At 36.4% G+C, this 25,768-nt stretch overlaps 1 protein-coding gene across 1 annotated transcript in view; it reads left to right on the top strand.

Annotated features, from left to right (window-relative positions):
- The window catches only part of pappa2 (pappalysin 2), a 161,833-nt gene that overhangs the window by 126,110 nt on the left and 9,955 nt on the right, over window positions 1–25,768 (top strand). The window contains exon 14 of the mRNA XM_030160644.1: window positions 20,938–21,134. Within this exon, the coding sequence (XP_030016504.1) occupies window positions 20,938–21,134 (197 nt within the window). The remainder of the gene's footprint in view (window positions 1–20,937; window positions 21,135–25,768) is intronic.

The following is a 25,768-nucleotide window of genomic DNA, read 5'->3' on the forward strand; positions in this document are numbered from 1 at the left end:
GAAATGATGAAGTAATGGTACTAATGTAAGGAATGATGAAGTAATGGTACTAATGTAAGGAATGATGAAGTAATGGTACTAATGTAGGAAATGATGAAGTAATGGTATCAATGTAAGAAATGATGAAGTAATGGTACTAATGTAAGGAATGATGAAGTAATGGTACTAATGTAAGGAATGATGAAGTAATGGTACTAATGTAGGAAATGATGAAGTAATGGTACTAATGTAAGGAATGATGAAGTAATGGTACTAATGTAAGAAATGATGAAGTAATGGTACTAATGTAAGGAATGATGAAGTAATGGTACTAATGTAAGGGATGATGAAGTAATGGTACTAATGTAAGAAATGATGAAGTAATGGTACTAATGTAAGAAATGATGAAGTAATGGTACTAATGTAAGAAATGATGAAGTAATGGTACTAATGTAAGGAATGATGAAGTAATGGTACTAATGTAAGGAATGATGAAGTAATGGTACTAATGTAAGGAATGATGAAGTAATGGTACTAATGTAAGGAATGATGAAGTAATGGTACTAATGTAAGGAATGATGAAGTAATGGTACTAATGTAAGGGATGATGAAGTAATGGTACTAATGTAAGGAATGATGAAGTAATGGTACTAATGTAAGGAATGATGAAGTAATGGTACTAATGTAAGGGATGATGAAGTAATGGTACTAATGTAAGGAATGATGAAGTAATGGTACTAATGTAAGGAATGATGAAGTAATGGTACTAATGTAAGGAATGATGAAGTAATGGTACTAATGTAAGGGATGATGTTCAAATGGATCATGTGGATGTGGACAGGGGTCTGGATCAGCACTGATGTTCTAATGTTATAAAATACCATACAATGTTTTTTTATATATACTTCTTAGATTTTTTTTTTCTTTTGCCACCAAATATGGTAACTTCATTAACCTTGATCTTCTACATAACAATAAAAAAAATTTTGGAAAATTTTACAAAGTTAAAAAAAAAAAGTTTTGTTCTGTCCTCCAGTAATACACGAAGGCTGAAGTTTCTGAGTGAACTATAAAGGGTTAAACTAAATAAAACTAGACAAACTATTAAATCCCTAAAAATAAAATAAATAAATAAAAAAAAAAACATTTATGTACTGTATTTATGTAAGATTTAAAATGAAACTGAAACCAAAACCCAAACTGAAAAACAAAATAAACAGCAAAAAATAAATAAATAAATAAAATACAGAGTATTAGAGGAAAAGAATCTGGACTGACTGCAATTTCTGATTAAGCCACAAAGTGCTGATTTGTCTGTTGCCACAGAGCCGATCAAATGATCTGAATTCTACACTCTGAACGTCGTCCTAGTGGCTGATTTATATTCATCAAAAACTCTGGCAACTTCTTCATATGAGGCAAAACAGTCACAGCATTTCATATTGTTTGTCTGCATGCTGAAACTGGAAGTGTGAATAGGCGCACAAACCAGCTTCTGGTAACTGGTACCCTATCCTTTTCCTGGAACTGGATAGGCCCATGGTATGTGTGATGCTTATTACTACAGTACTGTGGCAGCAGGGGGACAGGTTACTGGTATCCAGTCTACACATGATTTAATGAGGGCGCTGATTGGCTCTGTGGTAATAGACAAATGAGGCAGTCCCACAGTGGTGTGGACATAGACACTTTGTTATTTTAACATGCCATCTTGAATATTAAAGGTCCTGAACAGAGAAATCCTTTAAAGTGGATTGCAGTGACACCTTTGGCAGGGATCGGTGGTGTTTTTAAGGGACAAAGACTCTGCTTCCCATGAGCACTAGCGTCTACTGTCGTAAGGGTATTGAGGTTTTGCACATACGTCACATGATCACGTGGTTTTCTGTTTACGACGCCATATTGGTAGGCAAGCTTTCCTTGGATTGTACAATTGCTCATTGTTGGTGATGTTTATCTTTCTCCTGTGTAGATCTACAATAAGGTAAAGCTTTAAGCAGTGTGGTCATGGTAACCACATGTGTTGCGGTTGGTTGCAATAGATGAGTTTCATGTGACGTATGCATACATTAAGTCTTGGAGGAGGAAGTCACGCCGAGTTCGTAGCGTGTCAAACGATGGACCTGCTAAACTCCTGTGTGCTGTTTATTCCTTAGCTTTCACCAAGTATAAGTTCGGCAGAAAGACCGCTCAGTTCCATTGGTGGTAGCGGTGGTTCTGTTCTGCCGACCGCTGTTTATAGTTATTACCGCGGTTAGCCTAGCTTCTCAGTATAGTTAGTCTGTGTGTCTGTTGCGCTTAGCGGCGTGGAAAAAAAGAATTGTCATCGTGTGGTACGGTGATGAAGACCCCTTTAAACCTACCAGGAGGGCTTCCCCTGGACTATCACCTATAGAGACAGAGTGATTGTGGATCTACCTGCTCCCTTTGCCGGTGATGGCAGCCTGTTTCCTCAGCTGGAAGAGGCAGTCGGAGCTATGGTGGGCAACACCGGTGAGTTCAGCTGGAGCTGGTGACAATACTGCCCACCCGTCTGTGACAGTCTGCTTTTCTACTATGGGACAGCCTTCCCCATGCGGTCAAGTCAAATTAGGCAGCCGTGAAAGAGAAGATGGGATTGGCTTTTGGACAGAGACAGTTAATGGACCGTTTTAGAGCGAACATATCGGCTTGTTCACGAGTTCCGGGGCAGAGCCTGGAGGTGTACGCAGCTGATGCGAGCTGGCTGGAGCTGGTACTCCTGTTTTTGCCTCCGAGTTACGCGCGCATCACTGTTGTTAGTAAACATGTAAACTCATCTATGGCGCCTTTATCATAAGCAGACATACTCGCAAATAACAAAACATGCAAACACGAGTCCAAAGAAAAACACGATATAAAGCAACAGTTCTGACTTTCTGGATCCAGATAGCGTGCCTGCCAATATGGCGGTGTAAACAACAATCACATGACCAGTGACATCAGCTGCAAGTCCTCAATAACTTTGGCCAAGGCGTGTGTTTGAAGCTAATGAATGAGGAGTGGATCCTCTTTAGAACTGTGCATTTCTTTTTTCCAGACAGTAACCTGCAGGTGCAAAGTGACGTTTGAAACGAGACAACAAACAAACTCGATAAAGTCCGTTTGTAGCGTAGTTTAATAACTGGGGTGAAAACAAAAGTGAAACCAAACTCCTGCTTCTATGTCTGTTTTACTCTGGAGCTCCAGTGTTAACTCACAGACCGGTGTTTAAGTCGTGTCCCAATAATATATATTTGCTCTAGCTTTTCCACAAAGTCTTCAGTCCTTTTCCTAAATGACTGCAGTCATTCACCATCTTCCTCATTGTGCATTAGTTCAGTTCAGCTCCAGCTGCTTCAGCCTTCTGCAGTCACAGTGTTCTACTGGTAGAACGGTCTGGTTCCTGAAGGACAGTTTAGTGTCCAGGCCCCGGCAGGAACATTCAACTCCATCCAGAACCATTTCAGTCTGACCTTCCAAAGCCCTTAGTTTGGACTGGACCAGTGCTCCAAATCGAACAGATTAGCCACGTCACAGAGCTAGCCCTGCGGCTAACACACAAGTGTTTACCAAGTGTTTGACTGAACTACCAACAGACACTAGAGTCCAACACAATGTTCCACTGCATATGAATGAAGAACAGAAGCATTCTAGACCTGTGGAGAAGAAAGAGGGACAGCTGCAGCTGTTTTCATTCCTTTAACTTCCTTAGTTCTATCCATCGGTTCAATGCAGAGGTTTACCGGTGTTTTAGTCTGGGTTCTTTCACTCTAGCCTTTAGTTTTCTTTTTCTTTCTGCCAGTCCAGCTCCAGTTCCAGTGTCCACCACTACAACTAAAGAAATCCTAGAAATCCCTTTCTTTATTTAAAGGACAGATCTGACTCCTCAGTCGTTCAGCTTACTTCTCACTGCTAAACTGCCGGCTGTTGTGTTGTTGTCATAGTGACATAAGTCTGCCGTAAAGCAGTCCAGTCTTGTCCGACCCGGCCAGGGACGCTGGAAATAGCATTTGGAAATAACCTATTTTGGTGCTGACAATCTCATTTTAAATGGCAGACAACGATCAGGCATACATATAAAAATGAGATTTTTTCAGGATGACGCACAAAGTCTGTACAGGACCTTTAACATATTTTTCCCACTTACAGGTAAGGAACCAAATATGGTAACTTCATTAACCTTGATTTTCAACAAAACAATAAAAAATTTGAAAAAACTTCACTAAAGTAACTAGAAGCACTCGGAGAGCGCAGACCTCCGCCAAGGCTGATCAGTGGCCCCCCCCGTGGGCCCCCCCACCCCCGATCACCACCAAAATTTAATCATTTCTTCCTTATCCCATTTCCAACAAACCCTGAAAATTTCATCCAAATCTGTCCATAACTTTTTGAGTTATGTTGCACACTAACGGACAGACAAACAAACAAACAGACAGACAAACAAACAAACAAACAAACAAACAAACAAACCCTGGCAAAAACATAACCTCCTTGGCGGAGGTAATAAAGTCTTGTTATGTCTCCAATAACACACTAAGATTTAAATTTTGACTTTCAGAGTATTTATGAGTGAACTGTAAAGGGTTAATGCACAAGTGTAGTGCAGAAATCTGAAACATTATGACATGACTTTGGCAGAAAAAAACAGTTAACGGCAGTTAAAGATGCAGTTAGTCTGGAAACATGTGTCAGGCAGGTTTTCTTTTTATCCAATATCTTCTGGCCTTCAGCAGATTTCCCATAATCAAAACAGAATTTTGGGGAAATAGATAAATGAAGTCGACTGATTTTTATCAAATGTTGTGTTGTGGTTTGGATTAGACGGTAAAAAAACAGTCAGCGCACTCTAGTTTTAAATGTTGTTGCCATTTTTCTTTTTCTTTTATTATTATTTTTTTTAAAATCTAAAGTAAGTAATGGGTTTTTTATTATCTGATCACATCTGCGACTTCCCGCCAACTCTCTCCACTGAGGGGCTCGGAACCAGCTGGAAAAGACTTTACTTCTGACTTCTGTTGTATATTGATAATGGTTAAGTGATTAGAGGCCACCTAGGAGTCCGGATCTCCAGAACCGAGTCATGCAAGCGGGGGTTTCAGAACGTTCTACTCACTTTTTGGCCTTTGTTTTAACTCATAAAGACCCAGTGTTACTTTTATGGCAGTTCCCAAATGAAGTTTTCTCTCTATTTAACCTTTCTTAAGTGATTTATCACCATTTATTAGTATATTATCCTCTGTATTTTGCTTTCCTGTGAAAAAACAAAAAACAAAAACAAAAACTGTAAATCACGTATTTTCTTGTATTTAATGTAGATGTTCATGAAAAGTCATAGTAAATTCAAAGGTTAGTAAACCAAATGAAGATAAAAAAAAAATACTTTTTCAGTCAAATAGATCTTTGTGTCAGTTCCCAAATAATTTTTTCTCTCTATTTAACCTTTCGTAAGTAATTTATCACCATTTATTAGTATATTATCCTCTGTATTTTGCATGTTTTCAGTGAAAATCAGGTATTTTCTTACATTTAATTTACAGATCACATACTTTAATCATCATGCTGAGATTACATTTGAGGATTATTAGATCCAAAACAGAAAAAACTGAAGAAGAAAAAGTGACTTTTTACTCTGCATTTTGCTTTCCGTTTTTTTTTTTTTTTTTTTTAAACTGTAAATCATGTATTTTCCTTTGTTTAATTTAGATGTTCATGAAAAGTCACAGTAAATTCAAAAGTTATTAAACCAAAACAGTGAAAAATGAAGAAAAAACTACTTTTTCAGTCAAACTGATCTTCGTGTCTGTTCCCAAATCAATTTTTCTCTCTATTTTACCTTTCTTAAGTCATTTATCACCATTTATTAGTATATTATCCTCTGTATTTTGCTCTCCTTTTTTTTTTTTAAACTGTAAATCATGTATTTTCTTCTATTTAATTTAGATGTTCATAAAAACTCACAGTAAATTCAAAGGTTATTAAACCAAAAAAGGAGAAAACTGAAGAAAAAATTACTTTTTCAGTCAAATCAATCTTTGTGTCAGTTCCCAAATGAATTTTTCTCTCTATTTAACCTTTCTTAAATTATTTATCACCATTTATCATAATATTATTGTCTGTATTTTGTATGTTTTCAGTGAAAATCAGGTGTTTTCCTATATTTAATTTACTGATGGTGTACTTTAATCATCATGCTGAGATTACATTTGAGGGTTATTAGATCCAAAACAGAAAAAAATTAAGAAAAAGTGACTTTTTCCTGTGCATTTTGCTTTCTTTCTTTTTTTTTTTTTTTTTTAACTGTAAATCATGTATTTACTTCTATTTAATGTAGATGTTAATGAAAAGTTACAGTAAATTGAAAGGTTATTAAACCAAAACAGAGAAAACTGACCAAAAAAACCTACTTTTTCAGTCAAATTTATCTGTGTCAGTTCCCAAATGAATTTTTCTCTCTATTTAACCTTTCTTAAATTATTTATCACCATTTATCATAATATTATTGTCTGTATTTTGTATGTTTTCAGTGAAAATCAGGTGTTTTCCTATATTTAATTTACTGATGGTGTACTCAAAAAACGGAATCAAAAAACGGAAAAAAAATTAGGAAAAAGTGACTTTTTCAGTAAAATCTCTCATTAACTGAACATAAACCCAGTGTCTCCATCCACTGTCATTGATCCAACTCCATGGTTTTCACTGGTTAATCAGTGTTGTAGAAGATGACAGTGTTTCCATGGTAACTCCAGAGCCTCTGAACATCCAAATGGGTCATATCTGATGACCATGAAAAGATGACGAACTGTATTTTACAACAATTATTTACACGTATTGATAGGATTGGTAAAGGACTAGTTATAAAACAGTTTAGATCAGTAGATGGTTTAGGTCTTTAAGGGTTTTGACAGTTACTCCTGTACAAATATCAAAAGAATAAGGTTATTGTCCCTGTAAAACGAACAAAAATGCAAAAAAAAAAATCAACTGTTTATATGGGAGGAAAGTGTGATTTTATATTAATGGAATCTGCAAAACACTATAAACTACTTTTCTAAATAACATTTAATCAGAATATGACTTTACTTCAAACTCAACTACATGTAAATCAAAAGAAAAAGTGACTTTTTCAGTAAAATCTCTCATTAACTGAACATAAACCCAGTGTGTCCATCCACTGTCACTGATCCAACTCCATGGGTTTTACTGGGGAATCAATGTTGTAGAAGATGACGGTGTTTCCACGGTAACTCCAGAGCCTCTGAACGTCCAAATGGGTCATATCTGATGACCATGAAAAGACGACAAACTGTATTTTACACCAATTATTTACACGTATGGATAGGATTAGTGGATCCACAGGTATTAAACAGTTTAGATCAGTAGATGCTTTGGGTCTTTATGGGTTAAACTTTATTCAACAAGAAGCTTAGAATTAGGGCAAAGCTACTGCGGTTATGGTTTAGACCAGGTTAACTTTGCTGAGGTTTACAGAAGAATGCATGATTTGTCCATAGAATAAACAAGTTCAGATTTATGGTCCGAGCAGAAACATTTAGAAATAGTTGATTTGTGGCTTTAGTGAGTCATGTGGTCACAGGAAAACAGCTTCGTGTGTGTTCGAGTTTCAGTTAATGAAAAAGGATTCACCTGTTGAAGCGGAAAATGAGTTAAAAACTCTGGAACGTAAACATGTAACAGAAAACCGTCCAACTTTTCTCTGACGTTTACTGACCAACACTAACAGTCATGTACAATTGAAACTATATGGACAAAAGTATTGGGACAGATCATGTCTACAGCTGTAACATGTTCTGTTCATGATGATTTGAGATAAAAAAAAAAAAAAAAAAAAACATCAATATTTCCTTAAAGTTTAATGGGAGATTTTTCTTCTTGAGTGAATTTAGAGGTTAATTTCTAAAATACTTGAAATTTTAAATTGAGCTTTTTTTTTTTTTAATCCATGTTTATGATTTTAAATGTTCTAAATTTCTAAAATATTTTTCATGCTCTGACTAAATAATAATTTTCTACCATCTACTTTTTTCACATCTCAGTGAGGAAGAAAAATTTCTCATTAAACTTTAAGGAAATATTGATGTTTTTGATGAAATCCACTATCAAACCAAGTGTTAGTGCCTGGTTTGCAGGACTGTCGAACTATCTAGAACTGGAAAAACTCACCTTTAAAGGGTAAATTTCTCATCTTTGACAGCACGTGGAGATCTTTTACTGTGTTCTTAGAGGGGAGGAAAGCACTGGAGGCATGTTCTCTGTGTATGTCCATCAACAAATGAGTATTTCTATGTATTTAGTATACGTCTGTTTGTTTTTGTTTCATTCTATTTGAAATGTGCCTCAATCTGAGACCACTAAGTTAACTCTTGGACCATCAGTGACTTCTAAGGATGATAAGGATGATTTGTGTCTCAGACTGTACCAATTATATTGCATGTTACTGCCCTGTCATGTCTGTTTTCTTGAAGATGAGCCTTACTGTGATAATTCTGTTTCACATCTATATTATTGTTTGTATTATTATTTACTGTATTATTTATTATTAATTATTTGTTGTAGAAGGATTATTTTCATTGAAAATAAATAAATACAAAATTACAAATGAAGTTTTTCAAGAAATAAAAATCACACTGATCATGTTGAGGACTTCAAAACTCATGTATCAAATATGATACGTTTGGTGTTATAGGGTTAAAAAAAATTGTAAAAATCAATGTTGAGAGAAATTAAGTAAAAATCATCTCTGGGGCATTTTAGAAGCAAAGATAATTTAAACCAAACTAACTAATGCAATGATATTTATCCCAATATAAAACCATATTATAACATTAGTCATTATTGTTTTGTATCCCAGACCCGTGTTAGAAAACAAACACCTGAATTCATCATGTCCACATACTTTTGTCCATATAGCGTCCGTGTATGTGGACAAACCCCACATACCACTAAAGTGGACGTGGTTTCTGCTGTTATTGTGTCTAATGGCTGTTCTCATTCAGTCTGAGTCTTTTCAATGAGAAACAGAGACACTCGCAGACACATGGACTTTTGAGTCGGAGCTGGCGTCAAACGAATAACACGACATCCAGTGTGTGACTGCGAACATGTAAGCATGTGTGACATAACGGATGTGTCCGCCGGCCATGACTTGTTGATGCCATGCTCCTGATGTCCTCTAAAACACACACACAAAATTATTATTACTATTATGATGATGGTGATTTATTTATTTATTTTAAACATGTTTAACCCTCTGGTATCCAGGTTAGACAGGCCCTTCCTCATTCGCAGACATGCTGAATACATAATCTGCACAGCAGTGGCGGCTGCTCGTCTTTCAGACAGGGGAAGCTCATTGTCGTCTTACATCAGAAAAATTGTCAAATTATTTAAACATGAATTCGGCCCTCTCTTCCTTTCTAAGAAGATGGTCTGTGCCTTTATCGTACCAAGTAGGCGTCTTTTCCAGGGACTTGATAGCTAGTTCACTCCGACCTAGCTAACAGTATGATTGATTTAACTATCTACAAAACAATATTAAACTCGAACAAGAAATGATTAAATTATGTAACTGAAACAAGAAAACATTGAAATTATCTTAAATTGAAACAAGGAAGTCCAATGAGTGTGTTTTATTTACAGTGCAAGAAATGAACAAGTCATTTCGTAGTGGTTTCTCTGATTTCACAGCAGAATGTGCGACGGTATTAAACTGAACTGTGTCAGTGAAGGAGCAGATCTGAAACTAGCTGTCAATCAAACGGGATTCAGCCTTTTGACTGATCCTCCAATCAGCACATGGAAGCCCGCCATCCAGCCTGGCTGAGCTCCGCCCACAGCTCCATTCACCCCCAGAGACGATGAGCATCCAGGGGCGGGACAACATTGTGGCATTTATCCAATTACCGTCCAGTTTTGAGGCAATGAAAAAAACTGTTCCACTCAGTCCCATTGAAGTGCATGGACGCTGAGCGTCTACGGACAAATGCACTGAGCAGAGATGGAGGAGAAAACAGAGACACAGGAATGGAGGAGAAGTGAACAACATCGAGTCCGTTGATTTGTGATAAAGCTGATTGTGAACGAACTCGTCTGTGAGATGAACGTGTTCTAACACATTTGTAGTCAATGAAATGTCAACACAACCGAACAGATTTAACCATTTAATTTTCATAATTTTAGGGGAAGCTGAGCTTCCACTGCAGTCTGTGAGAAATCGCCACTGCTGCACAGTGCTGTAATCATGTCAAAAATGTTTTTCTGTAGTTTGTTTTAAACTTTTTAACATTTTTTGTGTGCCATCAACTTGAGCCATAAACAAAATACCAAATACTAAAAAAGCTGTCATTATTAAAATTGTTTTAATTTTATTATTAATTAATTAATTAATTTAACAGTTTTATTCTTTGACGCAAAACTTACAAATAACTTTTTTTCCAATATACTACTCAAAAATTGGATTACTTGTTTGTTTGTTTTTTTGTTGTTTTTGCGACATTAGTTAGTATACATCATTATTTTTTTTGTGCAGTGTCAGATGTTAAATACTAAAATTTACAATGTGCTGAATGTAGAAATCATGCAAAAATGAACAACTTTTGAATTCAGATCTTTCCATCTTCATTTTACTGCAGTTCACCTTAGCAATAATTGGAAGGTTGGAAGTGCCATTTTACCACCTATTATTATTATTATTATTATTATTATTATTATTATTAATTAACAACATGTTTAACCCTCTGGTATTCAGTTTAGAGAGGCCCTTCCTAATCACAGTAATGCTAAATACATAATCTGCAGAGTGCTGTAATCATGTAAAAAAAAAAATAAATAAATAAAAAAATCATAGTTTGTTTTTAACTTTTTAATGTTTTTTTTGTATGTCATCAACTTCAGCCATAAACAAAATACCAAATACTCAAAAAACTGCCATGTTTGTTTATTGTTTATTGCATGTGTGACATAACGGATGTGTCCGCTGGCTGTGACTTGTTGATGCCGTGCCCCTGACGTCCTCTAAAACACACACACATGTTGACAGTGTGTGTAGTGTGTGAACTGCCTTGCTCATTGTGCTGTCAGACTTCTATTGTGGCCTGTCTGCATGCTTTGGACTGGGCGAGGGTGCACACACAAACTGTTGTTGTCCTGTGGTGGAATCACAAACCGTGGGGGCGCTCACTGCGGCTTCTTTGTTTGTCTTCTGCCATGTTATGCTGCGTGTTTTCGGTACTTTTTACTGCTGTTGTTTTTTTTTTTTGTTTTTTTTAACCACCTGGCCTGGGGTTAGCAGCGTTTGGCCCTCGTCTCAGGGTAAATCCATGGTATGCAACCAAAAAATGTACTTTTTGTGATATTGTGCAAGGATTTACACATACATTATGTGGACAAAAGTATGTGGACACATTGAACTCAGGCGTTTCTTTTCTAACAGGGGTCTGGGATACAGAACTATAATGAGAAAGTCATTGCATTGGTTTGTTTTGTTTAAATTATCATTGCTTCCAAAATGCCTCAGAGAGGATTTTCACAGAATTTCTCTCAACATTGATTTTTAAAAATTTTTTTTTTATCCATGACTATGATTTTAAATGTTCTATGTCTAAATTTCTCAAATATTTTTCCTGCTCTGACTGTAAATAATAATTTCCTACCACAACTAATCATCTACTTTCTTAAAATCTCACATTAAATTTTAAGTAAATATTGATGTTTTTATCTCAATCAAGGTCAATGAAGTTACCATATTTGATTCCTTCCTTTTATGTGGCAAATAAAATAAAATAAAATAAAATAACTAAATATCTAAGAAATATATATAAAACATCTGAGCAGCACTTGCTAAAAAGTAAACACATGCAGTAAACCAACTGTTACAAGGTCATAAACTGACAAAAATGACTCATATTCACTATTTACAGCTTTGAAATGTCTATAAAATCTCTCTGAGTCACTGTATAGTTTTATATAAACCAACATGCCTCTGGACCAGGCACTGGATTGGACCATATTTAATGTTTGTGGAAATGACCAAAAGTAGTCACTTGCCCAGTAAAGGGTTAAAAAAAATGTTTTGAAAAATGAAGTAAAAACCATCTCTGAGGCATTTTGGAAGCAAATATAAGAATTTAAACCAGTGTTTCTCAGCGGGGGTGGTACCACCCCCCAGGGGGTGTTGGGACACCAATGGGGGGTGTTCGGAACGAGAAAGCTGAAAGGGGGCGCCGAGACTGAAATGGGGGGCGTTAGTCTGTATAAGTATCAATATCAAGCAGCATGTTAAGTCAATGGCGAACTTTTGCCCCCCACCCCCACCCCACACACTCCTCGGCAATAAGGTACGTTGCAGCCCCCCAACATATGTACAGTTGGTCAGATAGACTCCCCATTTTCGACAACTTGTGTTGACTTTTGACCCCCCAAGTTGACAACTTGTAACAGCGCAGGGCAGGATGACAAAAAGAGCTGTTTGTTCAAAAAAGTTTAGAAACACTGATTTAAACCAAACTAACTGATGTAATGCAATATTTCCTTAAAGCTGAATGGGAAATTTTTCTTCTTAAGTACGATTTTGAGAGAAGTCAAGCAAACAACGTCTTTGAGTGTCCAAAAAAGTACTATATAAGTTTGATGTATTACAATTATTATTATTATTAGAATCATCTCTGATGCATTCTGGAAGCAAAGTTACCATATTTGAATATTTGATTCCTTCCTTATACTTGGTAATAAATAATAAATAAATAAATGAAAAGTGTCCAAGAAATATATATGAAATCTTAAGAAAGATGTTGAGAGAAATCAAGTAAAAAGTGTCTTTGAGTGTCCAAAAAAATTACTACATAAGTGTGATTTATTATCATTATTATTATTATTATTATTATTATTATTATTATTATTATTATTATTATTATTATTATTATTATTATTATTATTATTTAAAAAAATAATCTCTGAGGCATTTTAGGAGCAAAGTTACCAAATTTGAATATTTGATTTCTTCCTTACACAGAAATAGATAGATAGATAGATAGATAGATAGATAGATAGATAGATAGATAGATAGATAGATAGATAGATAGATAGATAGATAGATAGATAGATAGATAGATAGATAGATAGATAGATAGATAGATAGATAGATAGATAGATAGATAGATAGATAGTGTCCAAGATATATTTATAAAACATCTGAGCAGCACTTGCTTTTTTTTTTTTTTTTTTTTTTTGCTATTTATGCCATCAGGGTTTTTCTTTTATATTTTAATTTTCAAACTCTTTTATATACATTATTTATACTTTTTTTAATGGCACCTAGGACGATTGCACTTTTAAAAATTTTGTTGTACCTGTACAATGGCAATAAAGACATTCCATTCTATTCTAAAAAGTAAACAAATGCAATAAAACAACTGTCAAAAAACACCTGAATTCAACGTGTCCACATACTTTTGTCCACATAGTATATAACCAGAAACTCCTTTATCTAAAAATCACTAGTCAGTATTAAGTTTGTTAGTGGTTTCCTTTTTAGGCCATGCATCTGACTGTGTTTCACCCTCAGTCCAGTCATCCTGTGGTGGAAGAGTTTGTTGTTACGAGGGTTTGTTTCAGAGCGAAAATTTCCATCATCCAGTCCATTTATTTGTCAGGGGGGAAGCGAGCGGAGGCCGACCCCCTCCCTGTTTCTCACCAGGGGTAGCCATGCCGTGACTGAAGCTATTACGTCTCTTGTTTTACAATAAAAGACATCATGACTAGTAAGGAAAACAATTTGGCAAAAACAGGTTTTTACAAATTGCAACACTTAAAACCAATTATTCAGTTGTTCTTCTTAGTCATAGACGGGATATTTGTTTGGGTTTTCCTGCCACATTTGTTCGACCCAGTTAACCCCAGCTCCGCCAGACTGGCTCGCTGTCACTCTGTTTTGTCGTGTTTGTACAATTTATCGTAACTCCACACTTTTTTTTTTTTTTTTTTTATGGTTGTGTCATCACAGACGGGCCAAGGTCAGGCTGCATTTGTTAAGACTGTTAAGCACCGCTGCTTTCAGGTTGTTGTAATAGATTTTACAGATAATTGTAATTTCTAAATGCCTGATTAAATAAAGATTAAACAGTGCAATATGGTTACAGCATGCAGACGTTAAATAAAAAACACATGGGCCTAATAGTCCAGTCAAAGATCGTTAATCAGTCCACCTTTGTGCTGTTTGATACAATATAAGACTTGGAATTGAAAGGGTTTAATTATTTTCACAGGTGTTGTCAGAGCAGGGGTGTGGTGTTCAGTGAGTTCACGTAGTTCAATTCCACCAAATGAACTTGCGATGACAGTCCGCCGTTGAATTGTCAAGGCCTGATTTGCTTTTTTTTGTTTTTTATCAGAAACATGTTTCCGCTGGTTAATTAAAGCCAATTGTGCAGCAACAGCTCTGATGCGGCTCTGTCTAATTCCTGCAGCTGTCCCCATGTTAATGAGGCCAAACGTCTGAAGTGTCTCATGTTTTTTCTGTCCTTTTTATGAATAGCTGCTGCTTTACAAGATGTTGTTGACTTTTCGGTATCCCACCCAGAGAGATCCTACGAACTACCAAAAGTGCATAATGGGAAAAAGGGAAAAGTATTTTTTATACAGTTTTTTTTTTTTTTTACTTTTTAGATTTTTTTTGTATTTCATCAATTTGAGCCATTAACAAAAATACCACATACTCAATAACTTTTAACCCTTTAAATCCCATGTTTCTAATGCTGCTGAAACATCCCCATAATGCATATTTCTGTAGTTTACCTTTATCAGGCAAGTGACTATTTTTGGTCATTTCCACAAACATTACAAGACAGTGACAGCAGCAGTTACAGTGAGGACATTACAAGTTAATTACTGTTGTTAACCCTTCGGTATCCTGCCCATAGAGGTCCTACGAACCACCAAAAGCGCTAAATGTGTGCAGTGTTGTCGTAATGTTGCAATATTTTTCATATAGTTTGTTTTTAACTTTAAATTCTTTTGTATGTTTCATCAACTTAAGCCATAAACAAAAATACCAAATACTCAAGAAACTATCTTTTTTTTTTTTTTTTTAAATGTTATTTTTATTATTTATTTATTTAACCCTTTCATTTTCTGAGGCTAAAACTTAAAAATAACTTCTTTTTTTTCCAATATACTACGTAAAAATTGGATAACTTGTTTGTTTGTTTTTTGTTGTTTTTGCAACAACGGTTAATATACATTATTATATGTATAGCTTATTTACTAGTAAGTATCAGTCATATTATGGCATAGTGTATAGATATGATTAGACGAGGAAGGTTATTATTGTTATTAATTATAAAAGGAGAAGGGGTGGGAGTTTATAAGTTGTACTTCTTCTCACTCCTTTTCGAATATGTATTATATGTCTTATGTTTAAGTGTTCTGTTTATTTATTTTCTTCTGTTTGACATTCATGTTCGAAATAAATACATCAATCAATCAATCAATCAGTCAATATGTATAGCTTCTTCTCAGTCCTTTTCGAATATGATTTTTTTTTTCTTTTTTTTTTTTTGTCCTTTTTCTTTTTGTGTGTATTATTATTTTATGTGCCCTTAAATTTTCATTTCTATATTATGTTGTGCAAAGACGTCAATTAGTAGCAATCAGGAAGCTTGTATCATTTTCATATTCAAAATTAATCAACAATACATACATACATACTTAATTATTTATTTATTTATTTATTTATTTATTTTTGTTCTAGGTCAAATATTAAATGCTAAAATGTGCTAGTCTGCTACTGTTGTAATTTTCCATTGTTTACAAATTGCTGAATGTAGAAATCATGCAGAAATTAACAACTTTTGAATTCTGACCTAATACAAATTGTGAAAAATAACATGACCTTTGATAACATGAAGTGTAAAGTGTATATAATAAGCTCATCCGAGTACCGCACAGGTGTCAAACATGCGGCCCGGGGGCCATATCCGGTCCGCCAAAGGATCTAATGTGGCCCGTAGGATGGATTTGTGAAATACAAAAATTACACTGAAGATATTAACAATCAAGGATGTCAAAATCATTTTAATTCAGATTCCACATACAGACCAATTAGATCTCAAGTGGGTCAGAATCAGTAAAATACTATCATATTAAACCTAGAAATAATGAAAACAGCTAATTGTCTCTTGGTTTTAGTGTAAAAAAAAAAAGTAAAATTACATGAAAATATTTATATTAAAAAACTGTTCTTCTACAAAAAATGTGAATAACCTGAAATGTCTTAAGATAAGTAAATGCAATTTTACCAGTGTTCTGCCTGTTATTAAATGTTTCGTGCATTTGTAATTGTAATGTAAGTTGTAACGCACATGTGTAAATGACAAACTAATAATCTGAGGCATAATATTGTTAAAATTGCACTTGTTTTTCTGAAGATGTTTCCAGTTGTTCATATTATTATGTTGATATTAACATTATCATAATTTAACCCTTTCATGCACGAATTATGAGAACCTTGAGTATTTTTATTCCTCTTTAGGCATGAAAAAAATAATTTGATTGAAAAATTTCTTCTGAAAAATAAAAATAAATAAACAAATTAAAAAAAATAAATAAAAATACACTGAACAAAAATATAAACGCACCACTTTTGTTTTTGCTCCCATTTGTCATGAGCTGAACTCAAAGATCTAAAACTTTTTCTATGTACACAAAAGGCCTATTTCTCTCAGATATTGTTCATAAATTTGTCTAAATCTGTGTTAGTGAGCACTTCTCCTTTGTCGTTTGCTGAGATAATCCATCCACCTCACAGGTGTGGCAGATCAAGATGCTGATTAGACAGCAGGATTATTGCACAGGTGTGACTTAGGCTGGCCACAATAAAAGGCCACTCTAAAATGTGCACTTTTACTGTATTGGGTGGTCCAGGGGGGTCAGAAAACCAGTCAGTATTTGGTGTGACCACCATTTTCCTCGCACAGTCTTCTTCATGAATTCTCTGAAACAGCTTTGGAGATGGCTTATGGTAGAGAAATGAACATTCAATTCACAGGCAAAAGCTCTGGTGGAGATTCCTGAAGTCAGCATGACCATTGCATATTCCCTCAAAACTTGTGACATCTGTGGTATTGTGCTGTGTGATAAAACTGCACATTTTAGAGTGGCCTTTTATTGTGGCCAGCCTAAGTCACACCTGTGCAAAAATCCTGCTGTCTAATCAGCATCTTGATATGCCACACCTGTGAGGTGGATGGATTATCTCAGCAAAGAAGAAGTGTTCACTAACACAAATTTAGACAGATTTGTGAACAATATTTGAGAGAAATAAACCTTGTGTGTACACAGAAAAAGTTTTAGATCTTTGAGTTCAGCTCATGAAAAATGGGAGCACAAACAAAAGTGGGGCATTTATATTTTTGTTCAGTGTACATACAAAAAATTATAATGAAAAAAAAAATCTTATGAACCTATCTTTCATGAAGTTGCAGAAATGTCCACTCAGCTGAACACCACACGTTTCATTTTTGATGCACAGAAACATGTACAAGGGGTTGGACAAAATAATGGAAACACCTTAAAAAATCAACAAAATCTAATTATTACCTCCGCCAAGGAGGTTATGTTTTGCCAGGGTTTGTTTGTTTGTTTGTTGTTTGTTTGTCTGTCTGTTTGTTTGTCTGTCCGTTAGTGTGCAACATAACTCAAAAATTATGGACAGATTTTGATGAAATTTTCAGGGTTTGTTGGAAATGGGATAAGGAAGAAATTATTAAATTTTGGTGGTGATCGGGGGTGGGGGGGCCCACAGGGGGGCCCATTTCCAACAAACCCTGAAAATTTCATCAAAATCTGTCCATAACTTTTGAGTTATGTTGCACACTAACGGACAGACAAACAAACAAACCCTGGCAAAAACATAACCTCCTTGGCGTGGGGGGGGGCCACGGGGGGGGGCCACTGATCAGCCTTGGCGGAGGTCCTCGCTCTCCGAGTGCTTCTAGTTTAATATGGTGTAGGTCCGCCTTTTGTGGCAATTACAGCCTCAATTCTCCGAGGTATTGATTCATACAACTTGTGAATTGTTTCCAAAGGAATTTGAAGCCATTCTTCAGTTAGAATACCCTCCAACTCTTTTAGAGACGATGGCGGTGGAAATCGGCGTCTTACTTGAATCTCTAAAACTGACCATAAATGCTCAATAATGTTGAGGTCTGGGGACTGTGCCGGCCATACGAGATGCTCAACTTCATCAGAATGTTCCTCATGCCATTCTTTAACAATTCTAGCTGTATGGATTGGGGCATTATCATCTTGAGGTGAAGGTGTTTCCATTATTTTGTCCAACCCCTGTACATAATGTTGCCAATTCATGTCAGAAAAGATATGGAGTGTCTTAAAACTTTAATAAAGATATGTGTAAAAAAAAAATAAAAAAATAAAAATAAAGAAATGAAAAGAACAACAAAATCCATGAATATACAAGAGAACAGCTGTAGAAGAGCTGTCCACTGTGCATGAAAGGGTTAATTTGACTTTTTTCACTGTTATTATTTTACTGGTCCCGCCCTCTTGAGGTCATATTGGGCTGAATTTGGCCCCTGAACTAAAATGGGTTTGACACCCCTGGAGTACCGGAAGGTTCAATTTCTGCTCCGCTCTGGTTTTTGCTGCGGTGGATTATTCTCAGTACCCTCAGTGTCTTGCTCCGACTTCTGTTCGTTGATAGCTCAGGTGCAGCTGTGGAACAGGAAGGATGTTAGCTGCGGTGTTTTCCCCTTCTGCTAAAGTTCAAATTACATCAGTTTCATCCTTAGTCGTTGCAAGTCCAAAATTCCTGCTCACTTTGGCTCGGAAACACAACAGGATTTGTTGGCCCAGGACTACATTCCTTTAACCTTTAAGGACGTGAAGTATGACCCAAGACTGTTCGGATCACATCGGAGAATTTGTCTTTTACTATATACTGTTTCTGCTAATACATGAGTCCTAAATCATTCTAAGTTATTCGGTGAGACATGACTAAACGGACAGATTCTTGCTTCTGGATCCCATAGGGTGAATAAAACCAGACCGGAAAGATACATTCAAATGCACAGATAAGAGTTATGAGTTATGACAACTGAGGAAACTGCAGTTATAAAGACAGTGGAAGCTCCGGAGAACACACTGCATGATGGGTATTTCACACAAAAAAAAAAAACCCACTAAAAACACTAAAAACACTGGATGATTCTGGGAAACTGGTACTGAGAGAAGAATCCATCCATCCATCCATCCATCCATCCATCCTTCCTTCCTTCCTTCCTTCCATCCATTCATCGTCTACTTGTATTCTACTCCATCCTTCCTTCCTTCCTTCCTTCCTTCCTTCCTTCCTTCCTTCCTTCCGTCCGTCCATCCATCCATCCATCCATCCTTCCTTCCATCCATTCATCGTCTACTTGTATTCTACTCCATCCATCCTTCCTTCCGTCCGTCTGTCTGTCCTTCCTTCCTTCCTTCCTTCCATCCTTCCTTCCTTCCTTCCATCCATTCATCGTCTACTTGTATTCTACTTCCTTTCTTCCGTCTGTCCGTCCATCCATCCTTCCTTCTTTCCTTCCTTCGTCTGCTTGTATTCTAGTCCTTCCATCCATCCATCCATCCATCCATCCTTCCTTCCTTCCTTCCTTCCTTCCATCCATTCATCGTCTACTTGTATTCTACTCCATCCTTCCTTCCATCTGTCCGTCTGTCCTTCCTTCCTTCCTTCCATCCTTCCTTCCATCCATTCGTCTACTTGTATTCTACTCCATCCTTCCTTCCGTCCATCCGTCCATCCATCCATCCTTCCTTCCTTCCTTCGTCTACTTGTATTCTAGTCCTTCCTTCCTTCCTTCCATCCATCCATCCATCCTCTACTTGTATTCTACTTCATCCATCCATCCATCCATCCATCCATCCATCCATCCATCCATCCATTCATTGTCTACTTGTATTCTACTCCATCCATCCATCCTTCCGTCCTTCCTTCCTTCCTTCCTTCCTTCCTTCCATCCATCCATCCATTGTCTACTTGTATTCTACTCCATCCATCTGTCCATCCGTCCGTCCATCATCTACTTGTATTCTACGCCATTAATCCGTCCATCCATCCATCCATCCATCCATCCATCCATCCATCCATCCATCCATCCATCCATCGTCTACTTGTATTTTACTCCATCCATCTGTCTATCCGTCCGTCCGTCCATCCATCCATTCATTCATCCATTTTATCTGATGTGCTGCATGTCTTTCTTTCCCCTTGTTATTCACTTATTAAAAATTCATTCCCCTGTGCGACATTCTATGTGTAACTGTGCATGTGACAAATAACCTTATCTTATCTTATTTTACAAAAGCATAAACATCCGATGAGTTCAATATTTTTTATAGGCGCAGTTGATGAAATTGCTGTTTTTTCTCAGCTCGTTCACAGCAAAAAATCCTGTCATCTTTTCCGTCGGTCTTGTTTTTCTTTCTACTAAACTTGGTCAGGTTTAGACCATCGGTGTGGCCGGTTTTTGTAACACACAACTCTCCATCTCTCATCTGGTGAATATAGACACAACCTTTCAAGTTGGAAGTTGGATCAAACCACCAAAGTCACACATTAAGTTCTTTTTGTCTTTTAACATTACAAAATTATTACGATCTTCAATAATTAATTGGAGTCAAAGTTCATTTGTTTGCCATCATTTACGGAGTGATGACAGCGCAGAGAGTCAGATATGGTTGAGCTGACATGGCTAACATTAAAAGAGGCCAAAGAAAATACAGAATAGATTTGCTCAGATTTGGTTCACTGACAAATAGATTTGGATGGGAGTCTAACCGCGGGGGATAACTTCATACTCTGCCAGATTAAGAAACCAGGCTTTATATTCTTTCATAAATCCTCCTCTCTCATTCTCTTCTCCATCTCCTAAGGTGAACCCAGTCAGTGTTATGTTTTTGACGGGGATGGCGTTTGTGAGGAGTTTGAGCGGGGTTCCAGCGTTCAGGACTGTGGTTACTTCACGCCGTTGGGTTACACCGACCAATGGGCATCCACCGCCACCGCCTCCCACCAGGACCCCCGCCACTGCCCTGCAAACGCCGCCACAGGGGAGCCAACGCTGGCCAAGGTATGAAGTATGAACCAAGTACATGACAGTGAAGTCCACCAGGAAGCCACTGTGCAAACACCTCTGAAAAGTCTGTTGTCTCAGGATAAAGATGGATGTTCTGCACTTCAGAAATCTAAATCTTACCAATTCTATTTCTCTCATTTCAAGTCAAAATCTCTCATCACACTTAAAATTAGACATAATCACCTAAAGCAGGGGTGTCAAACTCATTTTAGTTCAGGGGCCAAATTCAGCCCAGTATGACCTCAAGAGGGCCGGACCAGTAAAATAATAACAGTGAAAAAAGTCAAATTAAATTATACTAATGTTAATATCCACAAAAATCTGAATAATATCAACAACTGGAAACGTCTTAAGAAAAACAAGTGCAATTTTAACAATATTATGCCTCAGATTATTAGTTTGTCATTTATACATGTGCGTTACAACTTACATTACAATTACAAATGCACGAAACATTTAATAACAGGCAGAACATTGGTAAAATTGCATTTACTTATCTTAAGACATGTCAGGTTATTCACATGTTTTGTAAAATAACAGTTTTTTAATGTAAATATTTTCATGTAATTTTACTTTTTTTGCACTAAAATCAAGAGAAAATTAGCTGTTTTCATTATTTCTAGGTTTAATATGATAGTATTTTACTGATTCTGACCCACTTGAGATCTAATTGGTCTGTATGTGGAATCTGAATTAAAATGATTTTGACGTCCTTGATTATTGATATCTTCAGTGTAATTTTTGTATTTCACAAATCCATCCTACGGGCCACATTAGATCCTTTGGCGGGCCGGATTTGGCCCCCGGGCCGCATGTTTGACACCTGTGCGGTACTCGGATGAGGTTATTATATACACTTTACACTTCATGTTATCAAAGGTCATGTTATTTTTCACAATTTGTATTAGGTCAGAATTCAAAAGTCGTTAATTTTTGCATGATTTCTACATTCAGCAATTTGTAAACAATGGAAAATTACAACAGTAGCAGACTAGCACATTTTAGCATTTAATATTTGACCTAGAACAAAAATAATAATAAATAAATATGATAGTATTTAACTGATTCTGACCCACTTGAGATCTAATTGGTCTGTATGTGGAATCTGAATTAAAATGATTTTGACATCCTTGATTGTTAATATCTTCGGTGTAATTTTTGTATTTCACAAATCCATCCTACGGGCCACATTAGATCCTTTGGCGGGCCGGATTTGGCCCCCGGGCCGCATGTTTGACACCTGTGACCTAAAGAGTAACTTGTAAGTGAGATATAAGAACTTATTTTTAGATAACAGTATAAGAGATAATGTTCCATTGGCAGATTTTTTTTTTTTTTTTTTGCTGAATTCAAGTTTTTTTTGCTGAACTCAAGCAAAAAAAAATCAGCCAATGGAACAAGCAAAAATTCTCTTGGTAAGATTTCTCGAAATAAGATTTTCAAGGTCTGTTGTGTAAACATAAATTCTTAGATCTCACTGATTACAGATTACAAATTGTGAAATCCCTTCCCACTTTTCCCATACCTTTTGGTCCTGCTCGAGGTTGTCTGGTTTCTGGAAGAATTTTTTTTGAGATTATATCCACAGTTCTAGACGCTGATATAACACCTTGTCCACTTTTTGCCATCTTTGGAGTCCCCCTGAATTATCTACAGGGGTTGGACAAAATAATGGAAACACCTTAAAAAATCAACAAAATATAATTCAATATGGTGTAGGTCCGCCTTTGCGGCAATTACAGCCTCAATTCTCCGAGGTATTGATTCATACAACTTGTGAATTGTTTCCAAAGGAATTTGAAGCCATTCTTCAGTTAGAATACCCTCCAACTCTTTTAGAGACGATGGCGGTGGAAATCGACGTCTTACTTGAATCTCTAAAACTGACCATAAATGCTCAATAATGTTGAGGTCTGGGGACTGTGCCGGCCATACGAGATGCTCAACTTCATTAGAATGTTCCTCATGCCATTCTTTAACAATTCTAGCTGTATGGATTGGGGCATTATCATCTTGAGGTGAAGGTGTTTCCATTATTTTGTCCAACCCCTGTAGGTTCACTACACAGAAACTAAATGTGTTAGCATTTGCTTCTTTGATTGCCTGTAGATGTATTCTCCTTCTTTGGAAGTCACCTAAACCTCCAGCAGGACATGCCTGGATAACGGATGTAATGTCTTTCTTGAAGCTAAAAATGATCAAATTGTCTCTCAGAGGATCAACTGAGAAATTTTACATTACATGGAGGCCTTTCGTCTCTTACTTTGATAAAACATCTATAGAAAACATAAAAGAATAGAATAGTTATAACACTCATAATTAAGTGAATGTGGACCAGTGTGGGTGGGGGGGTACTACTTTTCTGCTTTTTTATTTAATTTTAAATTTTTGTTTGCTGTTAGTTGTTTTTTTGGAAAACTGGACATGTTTATACCAGTGCTGAGAGGATATGTATACTGAAACTGAAAATGTGTCCTAATAAAAACCACAAAAAAAAAAGAAGAAGTTGTGAAATTTTCGTGTAAAGTCCGCTGTATAATAGAAGCATAGAAGCCGGGAGTCAGATGTTGAAGGGATGCTAAGTTTCAGTTTAGTTTCACGGCAGCATTACTTACGTTAGTTATGGACCACACCCCCGCCCCACCCTCCAAAAGATCGACAAGAGACTGAATTTTATGAGGGGTCCGCAACACTTACCTTTCATGGAGCCCACAATTACTAGCGGCGCTCAAGGCTTAATTCAAAACTTTGTGTGGAGAAACTTGGCCAATAAAGATTCTGATTCTAATATTGTGATAATATCATGTACTTCACTGATGATGTTGTCATTTCCAAACCTGTTTTTACCGCCTTTAAAAGGGGTCAAAACTCTTGTATACTCCTCTATATGTGACAGAAGTCGAACATGCCTGAGGAAATGCGAACCCAAACCGATAGTGGAAAAGTGACAAATGTTCCAGATATAGCAACAGATCTCAAACAAAGTCCATTTTCTCCTGATAAGTGCTGTATTAAAACAAACAATTTTTGTCCAGTGTTTACTTTGGTGACTGGAATGATTATGAAAGAATCGGTCGTAATCTGGTATCGCATTAACGTCTCCCATTGGGATAGGATGAATTACTCCGTTCCAAGGTTATTATCGTTAACAAAAACTAACGAAATGACGAAAACTGAAATTGAAAAACATTTTCGTTAACTGAAATAAATAAAAACATATAATTAAAAGGAAAAAAACAACTAACCGAAACTGTATTGTGTGCTTATAAAACTAAAATGTATAAAAATTATGGATAAATTTACCTTCGTTTTCATCTTTGTCAACGTCAGATTGATATGAAATCAACTTATTTTGCTCGAGGTATTTTAGCTAGCGGCACCATATGTCACTTCTCGTCATTTGTGGTTTAGAGTCGTCTTCTGGTCCCCACTCTACCTGGAAACATGAAGATGAAAGGTGGAAAAAAGCAGCAGAGTCCTGTCTGGGATTTATCGGAATACGATGGTTAGGAAGATGAAAGATATAAAAAAACGAAGACTAAACTATAACTAAACTAAAACTAAGCATTTAGAAAATAACGAAAACTAATAAAAACTAGCAAACCTGCTCTAAAAACTAATTACAACTAACTGAATTAGAGAAAAAAAAAAAAAACAAGTCAAAACTAAATAAAACTAAACTATAATCAAAAATCCAAAACTTTTATAACCTTGCTCCGTTCAAGGCCGGTTTTTATGTTCAGTCTGTGGGTTTGTCACTTGGCCTCTGTGTTGCTTACTGCACAAATACATCCCAAAATCCAGATCTTGGAAAATATTTTGTTTATTAGAGTAAAATCTGTTGTGTCAGATGTAGTGATTGAAAGGAAAAAGAGGGAAAAACATGGAGTAGCAAACGTTTCAGGTCAGGTCACAGTGACATACGGGATCGACCTGGAGCGTGTGCAGCCAATGGATTACCGCTCCAAGTAGAAGGATTTTCAGTTTTGAGAGACAGATGATCCGAAGAGTGGCTATGACTGGTAAAGCTATGCCTGAAGAGGGAAGGCTACGCACATAACTTTGGAGGACATTCTGGCAGAACCTTCAATGACAGTACATCAACTCTAAACATAACCAAGCTCCCTCTTTTCTTTTTACAACTTCAGAACAAGACGCATCAATCATCTTCCAGTTCTGACAGCTACTATAAAATATCTGCGATCACATGAGGCCCATCAAGTCCATCATAGCCAAATCATAGCGTACATCAAAGTGTTCCTCTAGGTCACTTACAAATGAAAAAAAAATGCAGTCGGTTCTGCTCAGCTGGCTACCGGCGTGATTTAGGTCGCTTTTATCATGGGAGGACCGTTGGTGTCAGACACACTGGTTCCAGCGTCGAAAAAACTGGCAATCGTCGAGGGATTTTTCACACTGAACTGTCTGTATGTGGAAAGGTGTAATAAACAAAACAAATCAAAGGCTCATAAATAACACTGAAGCTGTCCGATGCTTCTGTACCAGGGAATCTGAGATCTTATCAAGGCTCAAAATAGACAACTGGAATTTACAAAACTGTCATGTAGACTGAACAGACCATAATGTAGTAGTAGTAGTAATAGTAGTAGTAGTAGTACCAGTAATAG

This window comes from Sphaeramia orbicularis, chromosome 17 (genome assembly GCF_902148855.1).
Source record: "Sphaeramia orbicularis chromosome 17, fSphaOr1.1, whole genome shotgun sequence".
Lineage (NCBI taxonomy): Eukaryota > Metazoa > Chordata > Actinopteri > Kurtiformes > Apogonidae > Sphaeramia > Sphaeramia orbicularis.